Source organism: Centruroides vittatus, unplaced genomic scaffold, assembly GCF_030686945.1.
Source record: "Centruroides vittatus isolate TY-2023 unplaced genomic scaffold, ASM3068694v2 contig_2480, whole genome shotgun sequence".
NCBI classification, from domain to species: domain Eukaryota; kingdom Metazoa; phylum Arthropoda; class Arachnida; order Scorpiones; family Buthidae; genus Centruroides; species Centruroides vittatus.
Window position 1 is genome coordinate 122,526 of NW_027121568.1, and position 18,798 is coordinate 141,323.

The 18,798-nt window shown below is 27.7% G+C and overlaps 1 protein-coding gene across 1 annotated transcript in view; it reads left to right on the top strand.

Annotated features, from left to right (window-relative positions):
- The window catches only part of p115 (General vesicular transport factor p115), a 32,431-nt gene that overhangs the window by 5,395 nt on the left and 8,238 nt on the right, over positions 1 to 18,798 (top strand). Inside the window, exons 2-8 of the mRNA XM_067265814.1 lie at positions 5,168 to 5,254; positions 9,633 to 9,768; positions 14,285 to 14,385; positions 15,920 to 16,078; positions 16,159 to 16,279; positions 17,242 to 17,432; positions 17,575 to 17,650. Of these exons, the coding sequence (XP_067121915.1) occupies positions 5,168 to 5,254; positions 9,633 to 9,768; positions 14,285 to 14,385; positions 15,920 to 16,078; positions 16,159 to 16,279; positions 17,242 to 17,432; positions 17,575 to 17,650 (871 nt within the window). The remainder of the gene's footprint in view (positions 1 to 5,167; positions 5,255 to 9,632; positions 9,769 to 14,284; positions 14,386 to 15,919; positions 16,079 to 16,158; positions 16,280 to 17,241; positions 17,433 to 17,574; positions 17,651 to 18,798) is intronic.

Genomic DNA, 18,798 nt, shown 5'->3' on the forward strand with positions numbered 1-18,798 from the left:
AAGTCGAGTGCATTCAAAGATATAATATAACCTTGCCCAAACATGGTACAACTTTAACAAAATTTTACCACTGTACATTGTATGTTGCCTCAAATGGTTATTTGAGGCAATGTACATTGCAATTTTTGATGCAATCTCATTTCAGAGAAGTTTTTCTCTAGTTTCTATTGTGAGAGTTGCATGTAGCTTTGTTCAACCAGCCAATGAATGTCTGGTATTGACTGACAACATGCATGATGTCATCTTTGGTTGAAAATGAAGTGAAAACAAACTGTGGCTGCATTCAAATTACCCAAATTTACATATATAGCATTTATCCTCTTCATTTTCCTCATTGAATAAACACATTACAATAATTGCTGCTGAGTTGTTTTTCAGTCTGAGTCAAAAGCATGTCTGCCACCATGATAAGTACATGATTCATGAGAATAAAAACTGGTCTTAGTTGACAGAAAATAACACACAAACACCAAAAATCAATTACAAAATGAAAATGTTAGTAGTAGTAAAGGTTTAGTATTTCATAACTGTTTTTTGGTGTTGTATGATATGTAAAATTGTGAAACTGCATTGACTAGATGTAAACAACCTCAGTGTTCACTCTAAGTCAGATGTATGGTATCCCTCGTATAACATAGTAGTTACATTCTGAAAAAGTTATGTTATGTGAATTCATGCTATATGAAACAAAAGACTAATGCAAAACATTGGGTTAGATTCCAAAATTTAACAAAAGTATACTATAGTTTTTGTTATTAAGACGAATATGTACAGTGGAACCTCGCTTAACAAGCATAATTTGTTCCAGAGTCTTACTCGTAATGTGAAACACTCGTTAAGCGAAACAATTTTTCCCATAGAAATTAATGTAAAATACGATAATGCATTCCACATTGAAAAAATGCTCAAATGTTTTATGTATAATGTTTATTCAAAAAAAAATTGTACAATAAACATTGTTAAGGAGCATGAATCGTCGTCATCTTTTCTTCTAGCGCAGAATGAACCATCCTGGAATGAGAATTTGATTTGCAGAAACAAAGAAAAAAATCACAGCTAATATGTTTGATAAACACCCCAAATGATGTGCCAATTCTTGGGTTATGTAAAGGCAATACTTAAATATTAGAAATTTAATTAATTTGACTAGAGGTAGGCAATTATGTTTCCATCTCGTATTAAATTTAATAATTATAAATAGTTAATTTTTAATTCCGAAATTTCTAAAATTTAATCTGGAATCGGTCATTAAATTTAATTGACCCAAGAATTTGGCATATCGTTTGGCATGTATACTATATAACAGGCTATGGTTGTTGATGTTTATAAGTAATATGTGTGAACACAAGTTTGGAAAAATATGTGATCACGAGCGACACTAAGATGCTAGCGGAAAGAGTGCTAAACACAGACTGATGGAGCATGCCACATGCGCACAATTTGGGACTTCCCCTCTCCTCTTCACTTGTTATGCGAAACATCGCTCATTAAGTGAGGCAAATTTTTACAATTTGTTTTGCTCATTATGCGAGGCGTTCATTAAGGGAGGTTCCACTGTATATGAAAGCAATCAATTAACTAACAATCACAATTAATGTACTGTATGACACATTAATATTAATTTTAGTTAAATGAGAGAGTTTTTTTTTTTTACAAAGTATCATCATCATCTCAGCATTTTGTTGATCTTGATCAGAAACATTAGCAACTAATTTTTTTTTAATCATAATTTATGATCATATAATTTAATCATATTTCATGGATGACAAAATCAAAATGTTATTAATTGAAAATTTGTTCTAGAGCAGAGGTGGCCAACAAGTTGTTTGTGATCAACTAGTCACTCATGAAGCCAATTTTGGTCGATCGCTTGCAATGTCGTGACTTAATGTGTTACACTTGTAACCGAATGCAACGCGTGAACATAACATGCAAACAGCAGTATGCATGCAATTATGGCTCAACTCATAGAAAAATACAGCCATTTAGCTTGAATATTTGGTACTGTCATATGTCAACTGAGAAAAATATTTCAGTATCACCAAATGTAGCGAATATATTTATTCTTGTTTCGGATTTACATACCTGTGTGAATCGGCATTTTCATACTTAAAGTTAATGAAGACTAAACAACGTTCTGTCCTGACTGATTCCCATACTGAAGACTCATTATTATTTTTGTCAAGATATACACCTAATAATGATTCCTTGGTTAGAAACATGCTATATAAACATAGTATTATTTCACACCTCCCCCTCCCCACTTAGACTATGCCTATGACAAGTTGATCATGACACATTTTTAAGATAAAAAGTAGATCTTATGTACACAAAATTTGGCCACCCCTGTTCTAGAGGATCATGTTTGTCTAGTCGAATTCTGGAAAAAAAGTTGCTCCTGCGACTTTTTACCAAAATTTGTGTTTGAATACTGAATTATTCAAGTTAGGAACTGTTCGAATACTGAGATACTGCTGTATTTCATTCGTCACTTTTACATGTGAAGGAATCATTCGTAGGTAAGTAATACCTACAGTTAAAAAAAAAAAAAGGTTAATAACACTTACCTAAAAATGTCTAAATAAACTTAATTGTAATGATGGTTGGACCTGACACCGATCATTGGATAAGCAAGAACAAGAAAACTATCAAACGGTGCATAGTTTCGTCGAAAGTGCTAGTAATTATAGCAATATTTGTACGTAATTTAAAGCCCGTATGATAATTTTCTTGTTTCTTGCTTGTTTAAATAAATTTTACTAAGTACAAAGATTAATGTATAAAAAGAAAACACTTTGTTATTCTATATTTTTTTCTTAATTCAACTAAAATTTTGAAATTTTGTATGAAGGATTTCCAAAACTGTATTAGTGTGAAATGGGAAGTTGTGTTGTATGGGGGATATCTTTCAAACTATGTTAAAACAAAACTGTGTTGTAGAAGTGCTTTGTACAAGGGATAACTATATCTTATAATTTTTGCATGTGAGGTAAATTACGTATACAACTCTTATTTCAAAAATGTTGCAGCATGTTCGGAGCCTAATAACAGTTTCAGAAATAGGGTAATAGTTGCTGAACATAATGAAACAAGTAAGAACAGACATTTTATTAGTTATTTCTTCAAAGAATGAAACATTTTTAAGATATTTTGTGAGAGATTCCAAGTATACTTGTGCTTCTATTTATCATTGAGAAAAATTTTTTTTAATATATTATTTGACTAAACACTCTTTTAAAGGATAAATAAGTTTATAAGATGTGCATTTTCATAGAATATAGAAATTATAACCTTGTTATATTTTTTTCAACAAAAATTTTTATCTTTGAGAATCAATTTCAATTTATAGAAAACAATTCTAAGATAATAGATGTAAAAAACTTTCTGGAGATGAGTTCAGTTAAATAATTAGCCTCCAGAACCAACACTGTAACCAATAAATCAAAAAATTTGGTAATCTGATTTAAAACATATGGGCATTTTGAATTTGCTTCAAATTTTCAATTTGTCAACATTTAAATAAAAATGGAAGAATTAATGCTTGAGGTAGAGTCAGTTCTAGACAATGACTGAATGCACAGTATAATTTTGTGATCTTGCATCAGTCAGTCTAGGAAATATATTTGTCAGTACTTTATCTGTCTTGTTCTCTAGGTATTTAAAACTTTGAAGTCGTGAAATCAAAATCCTATATTGAATGTAAATGCACGAGAATATGGATATGTATTCTCAATTATTTAGTCATGATTACATTTACTAAGCAGAATTGACGTGTTTTGTAATATCTCTCAGAAATGTTTAATATTAAAATGCAAATAACTATAACTTAACAATGATTTTCATAAGTAATTAAACTAACCTAATTTTAAAATAATGAGAGGAATATAATATCTAGAACTATATTTTATAAAATATGCATATCAAGTGTTTCATTTTTACATTGTGTACTTTTTCAATATAATAATGAAGATTTTTTTCTTATCATTAAAGATGTCTGAAATAAAAATTTTAAAAAATAAATTATATTTGAAGTAAAGTAATACAGTATTTGTTAAATTATTAATGCTCTTTTTTATTTAACAAAATAACAAATACGGTCAACTCCACATAAGTCGACACCCCAAGGGGAAGTGGAAATGTGTCGAGTTATCCGACGTGACGACTAAAGCAAAGTTGGAAAAAAAACCACAAAACTACAATTAGGAAAATACAGTAGTGCGTTATAGAGTAGTATAGGCTTACAATACATTGTGTCCTCCATTTACAATTACTCTGTAGATGAAAAACTGAAAAATTTGTTTAGGGTTGTTTGTTTTGAGCCCTTAACTGTCTCGACTTTCTTTTTCAACGATCACGAACGCCTTTAGATCATCTTTGCAATTGTTAATTGTTGGCAAGTAACGTCTAAGGATTCTTAATGCCTCTGGCGTGAGAAAATGCAAAATTGGATTCTGGTGTGACGTTGATGTAGATTGTATATTTTCTTTTTGTTTATCTGTTATTATTTTATACATAAAAATACATAAAATGTTAAGGCATTTTTATTAATATGTAACGACGAGTTAATCGGTGTTGAGTAAACCGGAGTTTTTTTAACATTAATGCCTATGTAAGTTGGCCAGGACCACAGAAAACTGACTACTTAACCGATGGTGTCGAGCTATCCGGGTATTGACTTATGTGGACTCGACTGTATTTATTATTTAACAACATATTAAATTTATCATCAATCACTAAATAGTATTAAATGATTAAAATTTCAATACAAACAATACCTTTAATATTTGTACTTTGAAATAAAATTCTAAATTTACATCAGTATTTTTATGTAAGCTTGTACTTTGAAATTTTTAAATTGCATATAGAATTTAAATAATATAATTTTAACAAAAAAGAATTTTTAAATCAAAAAATACTTTAAATTAACTTAATATTTAAACACTTTTACTCAACTTGCCTTTAATCTAAATTGATTTCTAGTTATTTTATTGTCTGTATCACATTTCATCTTTAATTTTTATTTTCTACTATGAATGCATTGGGATTTTACACAATGGATTATTTATAAATCAAATATCATTGTATGATTAAAATCTAAAAATAATACAACAAAAACATCTTGACATATTTTTGTTCTTTATAATTAAAAATTTTTTTGTTTCATTAGGTGGAAAGATTAGTGGAGAGAGTGCAGACTTCTGTATTATTGGAAGATCGACGTGATGCATGTCGTGCATTGAAAGCACTTTCAAAAGTAAATTTCATAAGTTAAATTTATATTTTAAAACATATAATGTTATTTATATATATATAATATATTACACAAGTGATTAAGTATATATTATTGCATAGTGTAATTATTTATATATTACAACCAGATTGTTAATTTAGCTGCTTTACAAAGAATCTGGCCATTTGATTAAATGGCTTCATTTTGTAATAAAGCTAACTAATGTTGTTCAGCTGGATTGTTACATTGCATTGCATTTTACAATGTGGCTGGCTACATTTAACCATATTGTATAGTGGCAGAAATCTCAGCCTCTTTACTAAAATGTGAATTATTCACTAAGGTTAGGGACAAAATATTAGGAAGTAAAAAAATATATTGCATAATCAAAATTATCTACGTATAAAGTGGAAAATTGTAAAAAGAGTACAGTATTTCTATTACTTCCTGTTTTTAGGAAATAATTAATTGTTATAAATAATTATTTATTTATTATTACGCATGCTGGATACACTCCTTGATGCAGGGAGCAAAACCATCATCTGCATAAACCAGTATTTTAATTTGGAAACCATCTATTTCTATACCATCACCAGAAGAGTTAATAATACCAAAGAGATCATTCCAAAAAAAATACTATACAAGATTGGGCTCAAAATACAGCCCTGCTTAACACCAGTCTTAGAGAACATTAATGGCAAACAGTTACCTCCAACTCTTACCATAAGTGAGGAATTTTCATACAAAGCAACGAGTAAAGATGTAAATTTATAACTGAAACCATAATGCAACATCTTTGACCACAACAAATTCCTACAGACTCTGTCAAACGCAGAAGATAATGCATACAACAAAAAATGCATACACCTTCCTATGTTTCTGTAAAAAAGTTTTCTGAATAACTGTGTACAAAACAAAAATATTATCCAATGTGGAATAACTAGCCTGGAATCCTGCCTGATTTTCATGCAATATATTTTTAACTTCTAACCATCGAGTCAGTCTTCTATACAAAATAATACAAAACAATTTTGAAACACAAGATGATAACCAGATGCCACTATAATTACCAGGAACATCTTCCTACTTTTCTTAAAAATCAGAATTAAAATATTCGTCTTCCAAGATTCCGGTATTATCCCAGTATCAAAAATCTTTGAGAAAAGACTCAAATGATGTGGTCTCAATGTTTCAAAATTCCAATGGGATCCCATCAAAACCTGGGGCTTTATTTGGCTTACACTTCCTCAAAGCATCATTAAGCTCACTTATAGAAAATTTATGGTCCAAAAGTTCATCATACCAATTCCTACAATAATTTAAAATTGAAATATCTGCAAAATAAGGGTGCAAGGAACCAAATAAATTTAATTTAATTGATGAAACCAATGATCAATAGGAATAAAGCTGAAATTACAAGACTTAGCCTGCTTAACATGTCAGAAATAATTCCAAAAAAGTCTATTATCTTTATGAAAACAAAACACCTTGGTATTTCCAGCAAACAAGTAAAATTTAATAAAATAAAAACGTTTTCGACTATTTTTAATAGTCCTCTTCAGTTAGACTCTTTAAATTGAAAATGGAACATAAAATAGAATGCTTCTTTAAACAGAATTAGAACAAAAATAGAATGCCAGCAATAACATCATTTAAATTTAAAAAATAAAATAAAAATAACATGAAATAAAAGTAACATAAAAATAGTACAAATTAAACAGTAAAATAAAACAAAGTATTAATATAATTAATTGTAGTAAAAAGATTTCCATGCACTAGAAAGACTATCAGCATCTCTATGGTTGATGCAACCTTTGGTATTATGCGCCTTGTAAATCTCGAGTTTTTCAATGTATTTAATAAAATGTTTGTTAGTGGCAGTCTTAATTATGGAAGCTTTATCCCAATAAATATTGATATCTTGTTCTTTTGCAAAGGCTGCCAGTACAGTACTGTCCAAGTGTTTAGTAATCGAATATTTATGCTCCTGCAACCTCTGTTTTAAAGACCTCATGGTAGCACCAACATAAACTAACTCTGAATTAAAACGGCAGTCAGTTAATGGGATTGAATATACTCCTGATGTGTTGTTTCGATTTAGTTTCAACTTATCGTTCCGTAGAATTCTGTAAATCGTAGGATTACGTCGATAGATCATTTTAACATTGTTCTTGCGAGCTATTTTCTTAAAGATGGAATGTAGGAAAGGAATATAGTTGAGAACTACCTTTCGGTCTTGGCTGGTGGTAGTAGGATGTTTATTTGTTGGATTACAAAATTTATCAATAAGAGCGGTAATCTCCCGTAAATGATATCCTTGTTGTACAGCTATTGTGCGTATGTAATTTAGCTCTCTATATGTGTCATAAATACTTGTACAGTGGGTATAGGCCCGTTTTATCCAAGATCTAAAGGCTGCATGTTTAAAGTTGCTGGGATCGAAAGAATTCTTTGGAATAATAATAGGAAGATAGCTAGGCTTTCGATAAATGTTCGTCCATATTTCACCAAATTTACAAGTGATGGATAGATCCAGGAAGTTTACATTCAGGTCACTTTTTTGTTCCAATGATAGCGTCAAACCATATGGGTTGTTATTCATTTTGTTAAGGAACTCGCTAGCGTTATTAATATTCCTCCAAATGATGAACACATCATCCACGTATCTTGCATATAAAATTATGTCGTCGTTGAAGATAGGCAGTACTTTATTTTCTAAACGTCGTAATACTAGTTCACATAAAACTGGGGATATTGGGCTCCCCATTGGAACTCCTCGTTGTTGTAAATATGTGTTGCCTTCAAATGCAAAAAACGAAGTATAACAAATTAGGTATGCGAGTTCTAATATGTGTTCATGAAATTTTGTAGCATTATTAACATTCGTAAAAAGAAAATCTCTTATCTCGCAAAAACAAGGTGGTAATTTTATAGATGGAAATAATGCTTTAAAATCCATTACGGTCATAAATTCATTGTCTTCTAGGCTAATATTTCTGAGCATATCCACCAGTTGAATAGAGTTATTAATAGTATACGGGTGATCTTGAAGTCGTGGCTGGATAAATCTAACAAGTTGTTTCTCAAGTTCAAACGTAGGGGAGCCACATTTTTCTAGAAACAACTTGTTAGATTTATCCAGCCACGACTTCAAGATCACCCGTATCTTCAGTTCTGTCATGTCCAATCACCAAGAACAAAACAGTCTTTCTCTGCAGAGATGACCTTTTATTCGGTTAAAATGATCACCGACGACAAGCCAATTAAAAAATATGCACAATTTTAATTGAGAAGAAAATTATTAAAACAGATGTTATAGTTTTCATCAAAGTTTATAAATAACAGATTATTATTTTCTTTTTTAGTTAAAATTACATGTCCTAGTCACAGAAATAGATTAAGGTAGAAAATATTTATTATATCTAAATTTATTTTAATGAAATTGAAAAAAACCTCAAAACAATAAATGTTTAAATAAGCACAATAAGTTATTAAAGTATTCAAGTATTGCTTAAATGACATTAGCAAAGAATTTTAAAGTACAATGAATACAATATATTACAGGTTACAGTATATTAATTATGAGCTTAATGCATTTTAATTTATCTTATTGAAAAAATTGTTAAATTAATTTTAAGTTAAATGCATTGATAGTGATACTTTAATCACTGAAATCAAAATATATGTAATTATTCATATTTGAAGGTATTAAAAAGATGAGAGGTGTAAATTAAATAACTAAACTTTCCAAATTATATGCAGGAGATATTTATTAGAATATAACTTCATATAAATAAAAATTTCTAAAAACATTTTTAAAACTTTGAAAACTACAGCTGTTTAAAATATAACATTCTCATGTAAGTCATATTTTCAGGTGTTCAATTAGAACACCTGAAAACAAGGATGTACAGTACACAGTACAATTTTTGATGTTCACAGTAGATAAAAGTAGACATTTAGTATTTAAAAAATTCATATGCATTGAATAAATAACGTTAATATTAAATGGAATTAAAGCATTTTTTATGGCAAATGACAGAATATCAATTGTCCCATCTGGTCTATGCCAAAAAATTGCTGACTCTTTCATGAAAAGTTTTTATTACAGTATGCAAATTTTATAAGAAAAACTATTGAAAAAATATGAATTGTTAAATATCTTCATTTTTCTACTTGTGAGCATTATTTTATTAGGAAAAAACATTTTTTTAATTAATTAATTAGCAATTTATAATATATGAGAGAGGAGAAAGATAAATAGAAATTTACTGATATGGTAAAAACAATAAAAAATAATTTAATATAGAAATGAAATAAAAATTATTAGATTCAGTTTGTTAGTGGGAGTGTTATTGAAAATAATTATACTGTAATTATTATTATTTTAATTTTTTAATAGAAATTTCGATTGGAAGTGGGTGCTCAAGGAATGGATGCACTTATTAAAATTTTAGAAACAGATAGAAGTGACGCTGAAATTGTTGGCTATGCATTAGATGCTATCTCGAACGTAATCTCTGGTGCTCAAGAAGAAGGTAAGGAAAGAAATGTTTTTTTATACTAAGTTTTATTACAGCAAAAAAATATTAAAGATTTTCAGTAGAAGTCTGTTAATTCAGCACCTACACAACCAAACTGGATTATCAATAATGCCATTTTATTTGATATTTATATATTTTTGTAAAATTTGATAAATTATATGCAATCTGAATATTGTAGATATTGCTGTACCAGGATTTTCACTACATAGTGCAAATTTTACCACATGGTGAAATTATAGCATACACTGTGATTTTAAATGCATATTAATCTGATCCTTTCTAATGAGTAGACAGAAGACTGCAACATAGGAATATAAAACTAAAAGTAGTAGAAAAATTTTAGAAGTGATGAAATTTTTTCAATTTCCAGAGGAATTGCTGCTGTACATTTTGTCAGAACATGCATACTGTTGTATGTTTCTGATTTGTTTACATACACATACTCATACACATTCTTTAGTCAGTTTGAAAATGATACAGTGCATAAATATGTTGTGTCAAAATTGATTGAAAGGTGTGCAAAAGTGTTAATGAACATGTTATGAAAAATCAACATTTATGATTATGCATATAATAATTTTTTACATATAATGTATTTCTTTTAGGACCCATAGTGCACAATGTGCTTAAACAAATTTTGATTTTGGAATACTAGCATGCTAGATTATTATTGGACAATTCTGGATTGTCAGCTATTTTCTTAGAGGAATGCAGATTACCGGATATTTTGACTTATTAGGTGCCACATTAACAAACTTCTACCATGCTAAATGAAATCAGATGATTATTTTCTAATTAAAATATTTATTACAATTAGAATAATAAATAGAATAGTAATAAAGTAAGTAATAAATAGAATAGAATCACTATTTATTGAACATGATTAAAATAATTTAGAAATATTTGGAAAAAAATAAGGCATGGAACTGGATTTGAATTTTTATTCTTGATCAGATCTAATCAGTCAATAGTTATTTTACATAATTTGAAAATCTATGTTTGATTTCATGTTAATAAGATGACTAATGTTTGTATTAATTTCAAACAATTCGAAGAGAAAATCAACATATTTTTATTAAAATAAAACTGAAATATGTGAGTTGTAAATTTTAAGAATAAGACAAGACAACATTCATGCGATTCTAAGTCATACGTATAATAAAGTCATATTTACTCTTAAATTTACTGACTCTATATTAATTTAAAACAATTTTTTAGCATAAAAAATGATGTGCATCAGATCTTTTTATTTGTCAAAAATCATATTTGTGCATTTTTAAGTAAAAAGGAATTTGTGCTTATATCAAGCATAGAGTAACAGTTACATTTGAAATTAGCTGTACCTCAGCAGCAGGAACTTACAATAATTAGGTAGCCTTATTACACTTTAATCATTAGCTCCTAAATATTGATAATATTTTTAAATTGTGTGATTTGTTTCATGTTCAGTTTTTTCATATTATGGATCATTTGGATCCTATTGTATTTTTTCATTGAAAAACTTTTGTTTTTAGTGAGACTCCTAACTTAATAATATATTACTAGTTAATTAATTAATTCTTAATAAAATAATATATTATTAGATTAGGTTGATGAGAATATTATTTCAAGTTATGTGAAACATGTCAAAATTTATGATTAGTTAGTAACTTAGTAGACATTAGTAACTAATGTATGAATAATTATTAGTATGTGATTTATTATAACAATATAAGAGGAATATATTTTAATCTTTGTTATTTTTCTGGGTTATTTTCTTGATCATTACTTGATCCTTTCTTTATTTGGAATTTTTTCCTATAAATTAATCTTCAGTAACCAAGTAAAACACTCTCTTTTCTTGCATTTACATTTGACTCCAATTTTCAAAGTTTTTATTCTAAATAGGTATAGCTAATTGACTGTAAACAGGCCTCTAATATTGGAATTATTGATATGTTCATGTCTTGATGGAGATTGTGTTGAAATACGATAACATATATTAATTATTCCTAGGAACAATCACGAAACAAACATATTTTCAACTTTCCTATATGGATTCAATAAATGATTCTTGACAATTTCATTCAGACATTCTGGCATAATATGCAAACTTATATACATTGTTACATAATCAATTTTCATAATCAAAGCTTTGCTTAATAAAGGTAATGAAGCAAACAAATATTGGAACATTAGAGTATTTATACATAACATTATATAACTAAATAATACTATTAAAATATAACATTTTTTTGTGCTTTATTCATAATAACAATATTAAAGTTGAATTAATTTTAAATTATTATTTAATTCTATTTATCTATACTCTTATTCTTATACATAACTTTATTTAACCTTTTGATGAGTGGATTTACTGGTAAAAACACTTTTTCCAAATTGAGTTAGTTTTTTAAAAAATGTAACATTTACAAAAAAATTAATATCTTGTCTTCTAATTCATATTTTTTAATAAATAGGCAATATTTTCTTCTGATTTGATGTGTTAATAACTGCTAACAATTCAGGAGGAGACAGTGAGTGTGTATGAACTACTAGATACTATGTTTGTCTTTATGCTAGAAAATTCTAAAATTATTTACAAAACTTTAATGAAAACCAACATGAAAAAAATTTCTAACATCTGTCAATAAATGCTGCTAACTTTCTGGTGAAGTTTCACATTAGTCATTTAACATATAGGAGTGTGCTACAGTGAGACAAACTTTGAACATATACTATACTGTGGATATATTCAACTAGTATGCTTACTCTGTAAAGTCCACTACATGTATCATATACAAGTCCAAACCTGTTTTGTATGCACTCTTTTTATGTTGTCGATTTTTTATAATGCTGAATTTTTGAATATTCTGTGCGGTCATATAGTTGCGCGACTAAGTCTCGTGGCGCATTCGTCATGTCTTACGTTGACTTTATTCATACGCTAAAGTAAACTTACTATTATAGTCATGAAGATTGTCAGCTTAATTATAGGTAATTGTTTACAAAATTCTTGAACAAAAAAAATAAAGTTTTCTTTCATTTACACAAATTTTCCCACTAAAATCTGTGGTCTCACATAACTCTAACAATTCAGGAGGAGACAGTGAGTGTGTATGACTACTAGATACTATGTTTGTCTTTATGCTAGAAAATTCTAAATTTTACAAAACTTAATGAAAACCAATGAAAAAAATTTTTACACCTGTCAATAAATGCTGCTAACTTTCTGTAAAGTTTCACATTAGTTCATAACATATATGAGTGTGGTACAGTGAGACAAACTTGAACATATATATACTGTATGTGTGTATATATATATATGCTTACTCTGTAATGCCCACTACATGTATCATATATATTTACAGGAGTATTCATCAAAGGGTTAAAAGTTATAGAAATTATGGTTAACTGTATAATAAGGTTGGTTAGATATAAAAATGGGCTATAAAATTATTATCTCCAGATGATTTTTTTCAATTTATATAAATGATGGATGGACTAATTATCTATGTAATAAAATATTAATCTATTAACAGAACAAAATTATTGTGGCATTGCCACATTGCTGGGCTATAATTTTTTATCTATTTAATTTAAAATATATGATCTTGATCTCAAATTAGTAGTGTCTTGCTCCTGTACATCATATTTTTTCTGACATAATAATCGTCATGCCAATCATCTATGTAACTCTGTTCTGGGGAAAATTTTTGAATTGAATTCATATGACTGTAATTGTATATCTTATAATCATGAATATATCTCACTTTTGTCTATCTGACATCCTTCTCAAGATTAAGGAAGAACAGACAGCAGACGGACAACAGTGGGAATTTTTTCAAATTTCAGCCCAATTATAATATTCAGAATTATAAATTTTGAATACTCCAATCCTCTTGAATCAGTTAATATTCAAAAGAAAGATCAATTTTGTTTTTTTTTTTAAATTTTTTTTTAATTATTCATTTCAATCAGAAATTACGTAGATTTTAGTTAATCTGAATATGAAATAATTTTCCAAATAACAAACAAAAATTGCTACTTTATGAAAGAACTTAATGATTTAATGTTTTTAATCATAAGCATCCATTTGCATACTGTTAACATCATTTACATAAAAATATGCATTTATATTATTTTATATATAATTTTTTTGGTCAATAAATTTTCATATAAATGATATTAACAACATTCAAGTGGATGTTTGCAAGATATGAATGCAGTTGTTTACTGTAGTCTGTTACATCTGATAGTCAGTTGCAGTTCATTAAAAACATGTCTAACTAAAGTAGATATTTCATATTGTGTGTGTGTGAGAGTGTGTATTTTGTAATGAGTAACTAAGTTCCACATTAAAAGTTTTGTTTGATTTTGTGTTTCTGACCAAATTTAAATAAAAATCAATCTAAACAAATAACATTTTAGAAATATCTGATATAAATCATTTTTAAAAAATTTAGCATTTATTAACAATAATATCAACATTTGTCTTTAACCAATCTAATTGATATTCTTTTCTCTAAAGATATTATTCCAGAAAAATCAGACGAAGATTTGGGAATTCAGTTTACAGAAATATATATAAAGAAAACAGAAAATGTAACACTTCTTCTAGAATTATTAGACGTAAGTGTAAATTTTATGAAATTTATGGTTTTAATTCAAATTGTTTTGTAAGTAATGATGCATATCTACACATAACAATAAGTTTAATTTTATAAACATATTTACAGTGTGTTCAGCTTAACTTGAAATAAGAATACCTGTCAGAAACCCTTGCTGATATGGGAATTTTTGAATAGTATTTCCTTCCCAATCTTTAACACTGAACTGAAATATGCCACAAGTTGGTATGACAATGTGTAGCAAGTTTATTTTTGAAATGGGAAGGAGTATTATTATACACTTTTTAACACTGTTTCAAACCTGAGAAACACTATGAAGTCCACTTTTGGCAGGGCTCTTAATTTTTGCACTATTTGCAAAGATTAAAAATTTGCATTCAAATTTTATTTATTTCAAACTGACAGACACATTTTTGACTTAACTTCTAATTTTTGTGAATTTTTTGGAACTACACAAGCATACCTACTTTTTTTAAAATTTGGATTATGCAAAAGTATCAGAAATGGAAATAAAAGTATTCCTTATTTTTGTAATGAAATACAGTAGAGCATCGATTATCCGACCCCCGATTAACCGACCGCGTTCTAGTCGGCAAATTCAAGTGCCCCTAGTGATGTGGCGCTACAATATTTGGTTATGTCTTGGCTACTTTAATATTATTTTTGTTAAATTTTTGCATGTTTTAGCTGGCAGCACTGGCTCGACCATGAAAGGGAGACTAGTAATTAAACCAGGCCTAATACACTATACTAATAATGTATTTATTCATACTTTTCGGTTATCCGACTTTTCAGTTATCCGACCAACCCCAGTCCCCAATTAAGTCGGATAATCAATGCTCTACTGTAATACAAATGAAAGTGAAATAAATGCTTATTCCTTATTAGTGAATATGTTAGTCAAATGAAATTCAAATAAATTAGAACAAAATGTATTTTTAAACCTTTTAAGATCTACTTTGTTTACAAACTGTAGTATTTTATTACAAAAATAAGGAATGCTTTCATTTCTGTTTCCACTGTCAATGACTTTTTTCATAATCCAAATGCCAAAAGAAAAAATAGGTATGCGCATGTGAGTTATGAAAAATTTGCAAAATGTGAGTAGTCAAGTAAAAAAAAATGAATGCTATAGTGTCTATCAGTTTTGGAAAACAATGTGAAATGTTACATTTTACATCAGTTTTTAATAAATGAAATTTGCATGTACATTTTTAATCTTTGCAATTTGTGAAAAATTAAGTGCCCTGCCAAAAGTTGACTTTGTAGTGTTTTTCAGCTGCAAAACAGTGTTAAAATTTATATAACAATACTCCTTCCCTACTATTTCAAAAATGACCTTCCTACACATTGTCCATACCAATTTGTTGGTGGCATATTTGGATTCAGCATTAAACATTGTGAAGGAATACTATTCAAAAACTCCCATATCAGTAAGGGTTTCTGACAGAGATCTTTGTTTCTCGTTAATCTGAACATCATGTATTATATGCATTTTAAGTTCCTTTTATAAAGCTGCTATTGTTTTCTTTTAGGAGTTTGATTTCAAAGTAAGATGGCCAGCTGTAAAACTTCTAACTGGACTTCTTATTCATAAAGCAAGGGAATTACAAGAAATAATATTAGTTAGTCCAATGGGAGTATCTCGTTTAATGGATCTTTTGTCAGATACAAGAGAAGTTATAAGAAATGATGTAAGAAATTTTATCGTTACATAAAAATTGCAAAAATAATTTTGACAGTTTATTGTTTTAATTTAAATATATTATTACAGGCTTTGCTTTTATTAGCCCATTTAACAAAAAGTAATGCTAATATTCAGAAAATTGTAGCATTTGAGAATGCATTTGATAGACTATTAGATACCATAGCTGAAGAAGGAAACAGTGATGGAGGTAAATTGCTTTGATTTTTTAATTGTATTACTATATATTTCATAAATATTTGTATTTATGAAATATATGAAGAGGTCAGTAGAACAGGCTTTTATAAATTTTCATCTTTTTTTTTTTTTTTAAATAGATCATATTATAATTAGAACATTATCATTGATGATATCATCATCATATTGTTCTGAATATATCTCCGAAGTTTCAAGGAGTGTTTCATAACAAAAAATATAGTTATAGTTTGAAGAACTAAGAACTGCATGAAAGAAATATCACATTGGCAATATGTGAGCAGAGAAGAACAGACCTTTGTTGTCAAGATGTTGCAATAATGCTGTGTCTATGGCAGTACTATACACAGGTTAAGGAGAAATTGCACATGTTTATAGTATGATCCCTTACTTCCAGAAGTAGAATTTTTTTTAAAAATGTCATACTATATTCAGAATAGTGATGATGATGATGATCATAATAAGTGGTTCTGTCTTTTATTTTTTGACATATGTTGCTCTATTAAGTTTTAATAAATAAAATAATCTGTTTCAATACAGGTTATTGTATTTATTAAAAAAATAAACATTTATTTTAGAAGTTTATTTTTTGTACCAGTATACATCACAGAGCACATTTTCTCATTCTGCATTTTAAAATGTTTTTTTTTTTTTAATTTTTAATAAATAAAATGCTTATAAATAATTCTAATATGGATGAAATGTTTTGTTTATTGATTGTTTATATTTAATTGAAAAACAAATTTTTGTTCTTTGTTAAAATAGCATGCAGTTTCTCAAATTATAAAAAGAAAATTGTTTTGATTACACACAAATGGTAGAATATATAATTTCTCAATAACTAAATGATACATACTAAAATTTATCAAATTTATGTCATAATGTATAATAATAAATGATATGCATAAGAAATTAAGTTTTTATTTTATATTAAAAATTTTTAAATTTTGTTAATAGGTGTGGTAGTTGAAGATTGCATTCTAGTTATGTTGAATTTATTAAAAAATAATACATCCAATCAGAACTTTTTTAAAGAAGGTAGTTATATTCAGCGCCTTACTTCATTTTTTGATCTTCATACTGAAACTACAGAAGAAGATAAAGGATGGACATCACAGAAAGTCACAAATATTCATCTTATGTTACAAGTATTTAAGATCTTTTTAATAAACAATTCTTTATTTCAAACCTAATACTTAGTTTTAGAATTAAAATACTAGTATAATTTACAAAACGAAGACTTTTAAAACATACTTGTAATTTCTACTTCTTATTTGTTTTTATTTTTAGGTAGTCCGAACATTAGTTTCTCCTAATAATCCTGTTCAACAATTACTTTCATGCCAAAAGACTATGAATCAATGTGGTATGTATTAGTTTTCAATTTAGTCTCATATATGATACCCAATATATAAGAAACAAGTAAATAAAACTAAACTTTTTTATTACTTGAAGAAATGTTATGATCTTTCATTTGAGTTAATGTCAAAATATATCTACAAAAATTACGAAAAATAAAAGAAAGTGTATGTATAAAATAATGATAAAACTTGTATTTGGCTTTTTGAGACAATTCAACAAAGGTTTTAAACACAGTTTATTTATTTGCAAATTTTTTGTGTGGGAAATGAGTGAATACTTTAATTTGAGTCAACGCAAAATTTCACTTTTTAAAATAAAATCAGAGATTTATGAAATAAAAACGGATTTTCGTTTTTTGGTCTCTTTTTAAAGTTCTGTTTCAGTTTTTGTAAAAATCGAAACCATAGTTTTTGTAAGTGAAACCAACTTGTTCTTACTGCAAGCACATAACCATGTAAATAGACAGTTATGTAATGAGTGATTGAACTGTTCAGAATTAAAATAAAAAACAGTATACCAATTTCATTTTTAAAACAAGGACTTTCTTGTATTTAAGTGAATTTCCCCAATTATTGTCTATAGGCTTAGTCAACACTCTACTCTATTTTATTGTAATGTTTTTATAGCTATGGTTGTAATATTTTTTCTACTGCAAATTTTCTTGGGACTGTTTTAATTTCCCTCAAATCTTGTTTGTTGGATCAGATATATTCTGCAACCCTGGAAAGTACTTTTGTTTTCTAATACTGCAGATTTAATAATTATACTGTTCTAACTTTTACAGGAATGTGGGATTTTTATTACTTTTTAACTACATGATTGATCATGAACATTAATTGCATTCAACTATATATATATATTTTTTTTTTTTTTTTTTCAAAATTGCTTCAGTTAGAAACAATTTTTTAAACTTTGTATTTACAGATATCTGGGAATTGATTGGCATAAATGAATTTTTGATGGAGCTAATTTTTAGTTTTTTTATTACAGGTAATCCTTGTATAATGTGGTACTTATACAATGCGATTTGAATATAAGACGAAATCATCTGTTTATCTTATTTTGGTAAATGTTTTTTCAGTTACTACAGTATAGTTTTCCAATGTAGCTTGTGCAATTTCTCCCTAAATGTGAATAGTTTTCTCAGCAATA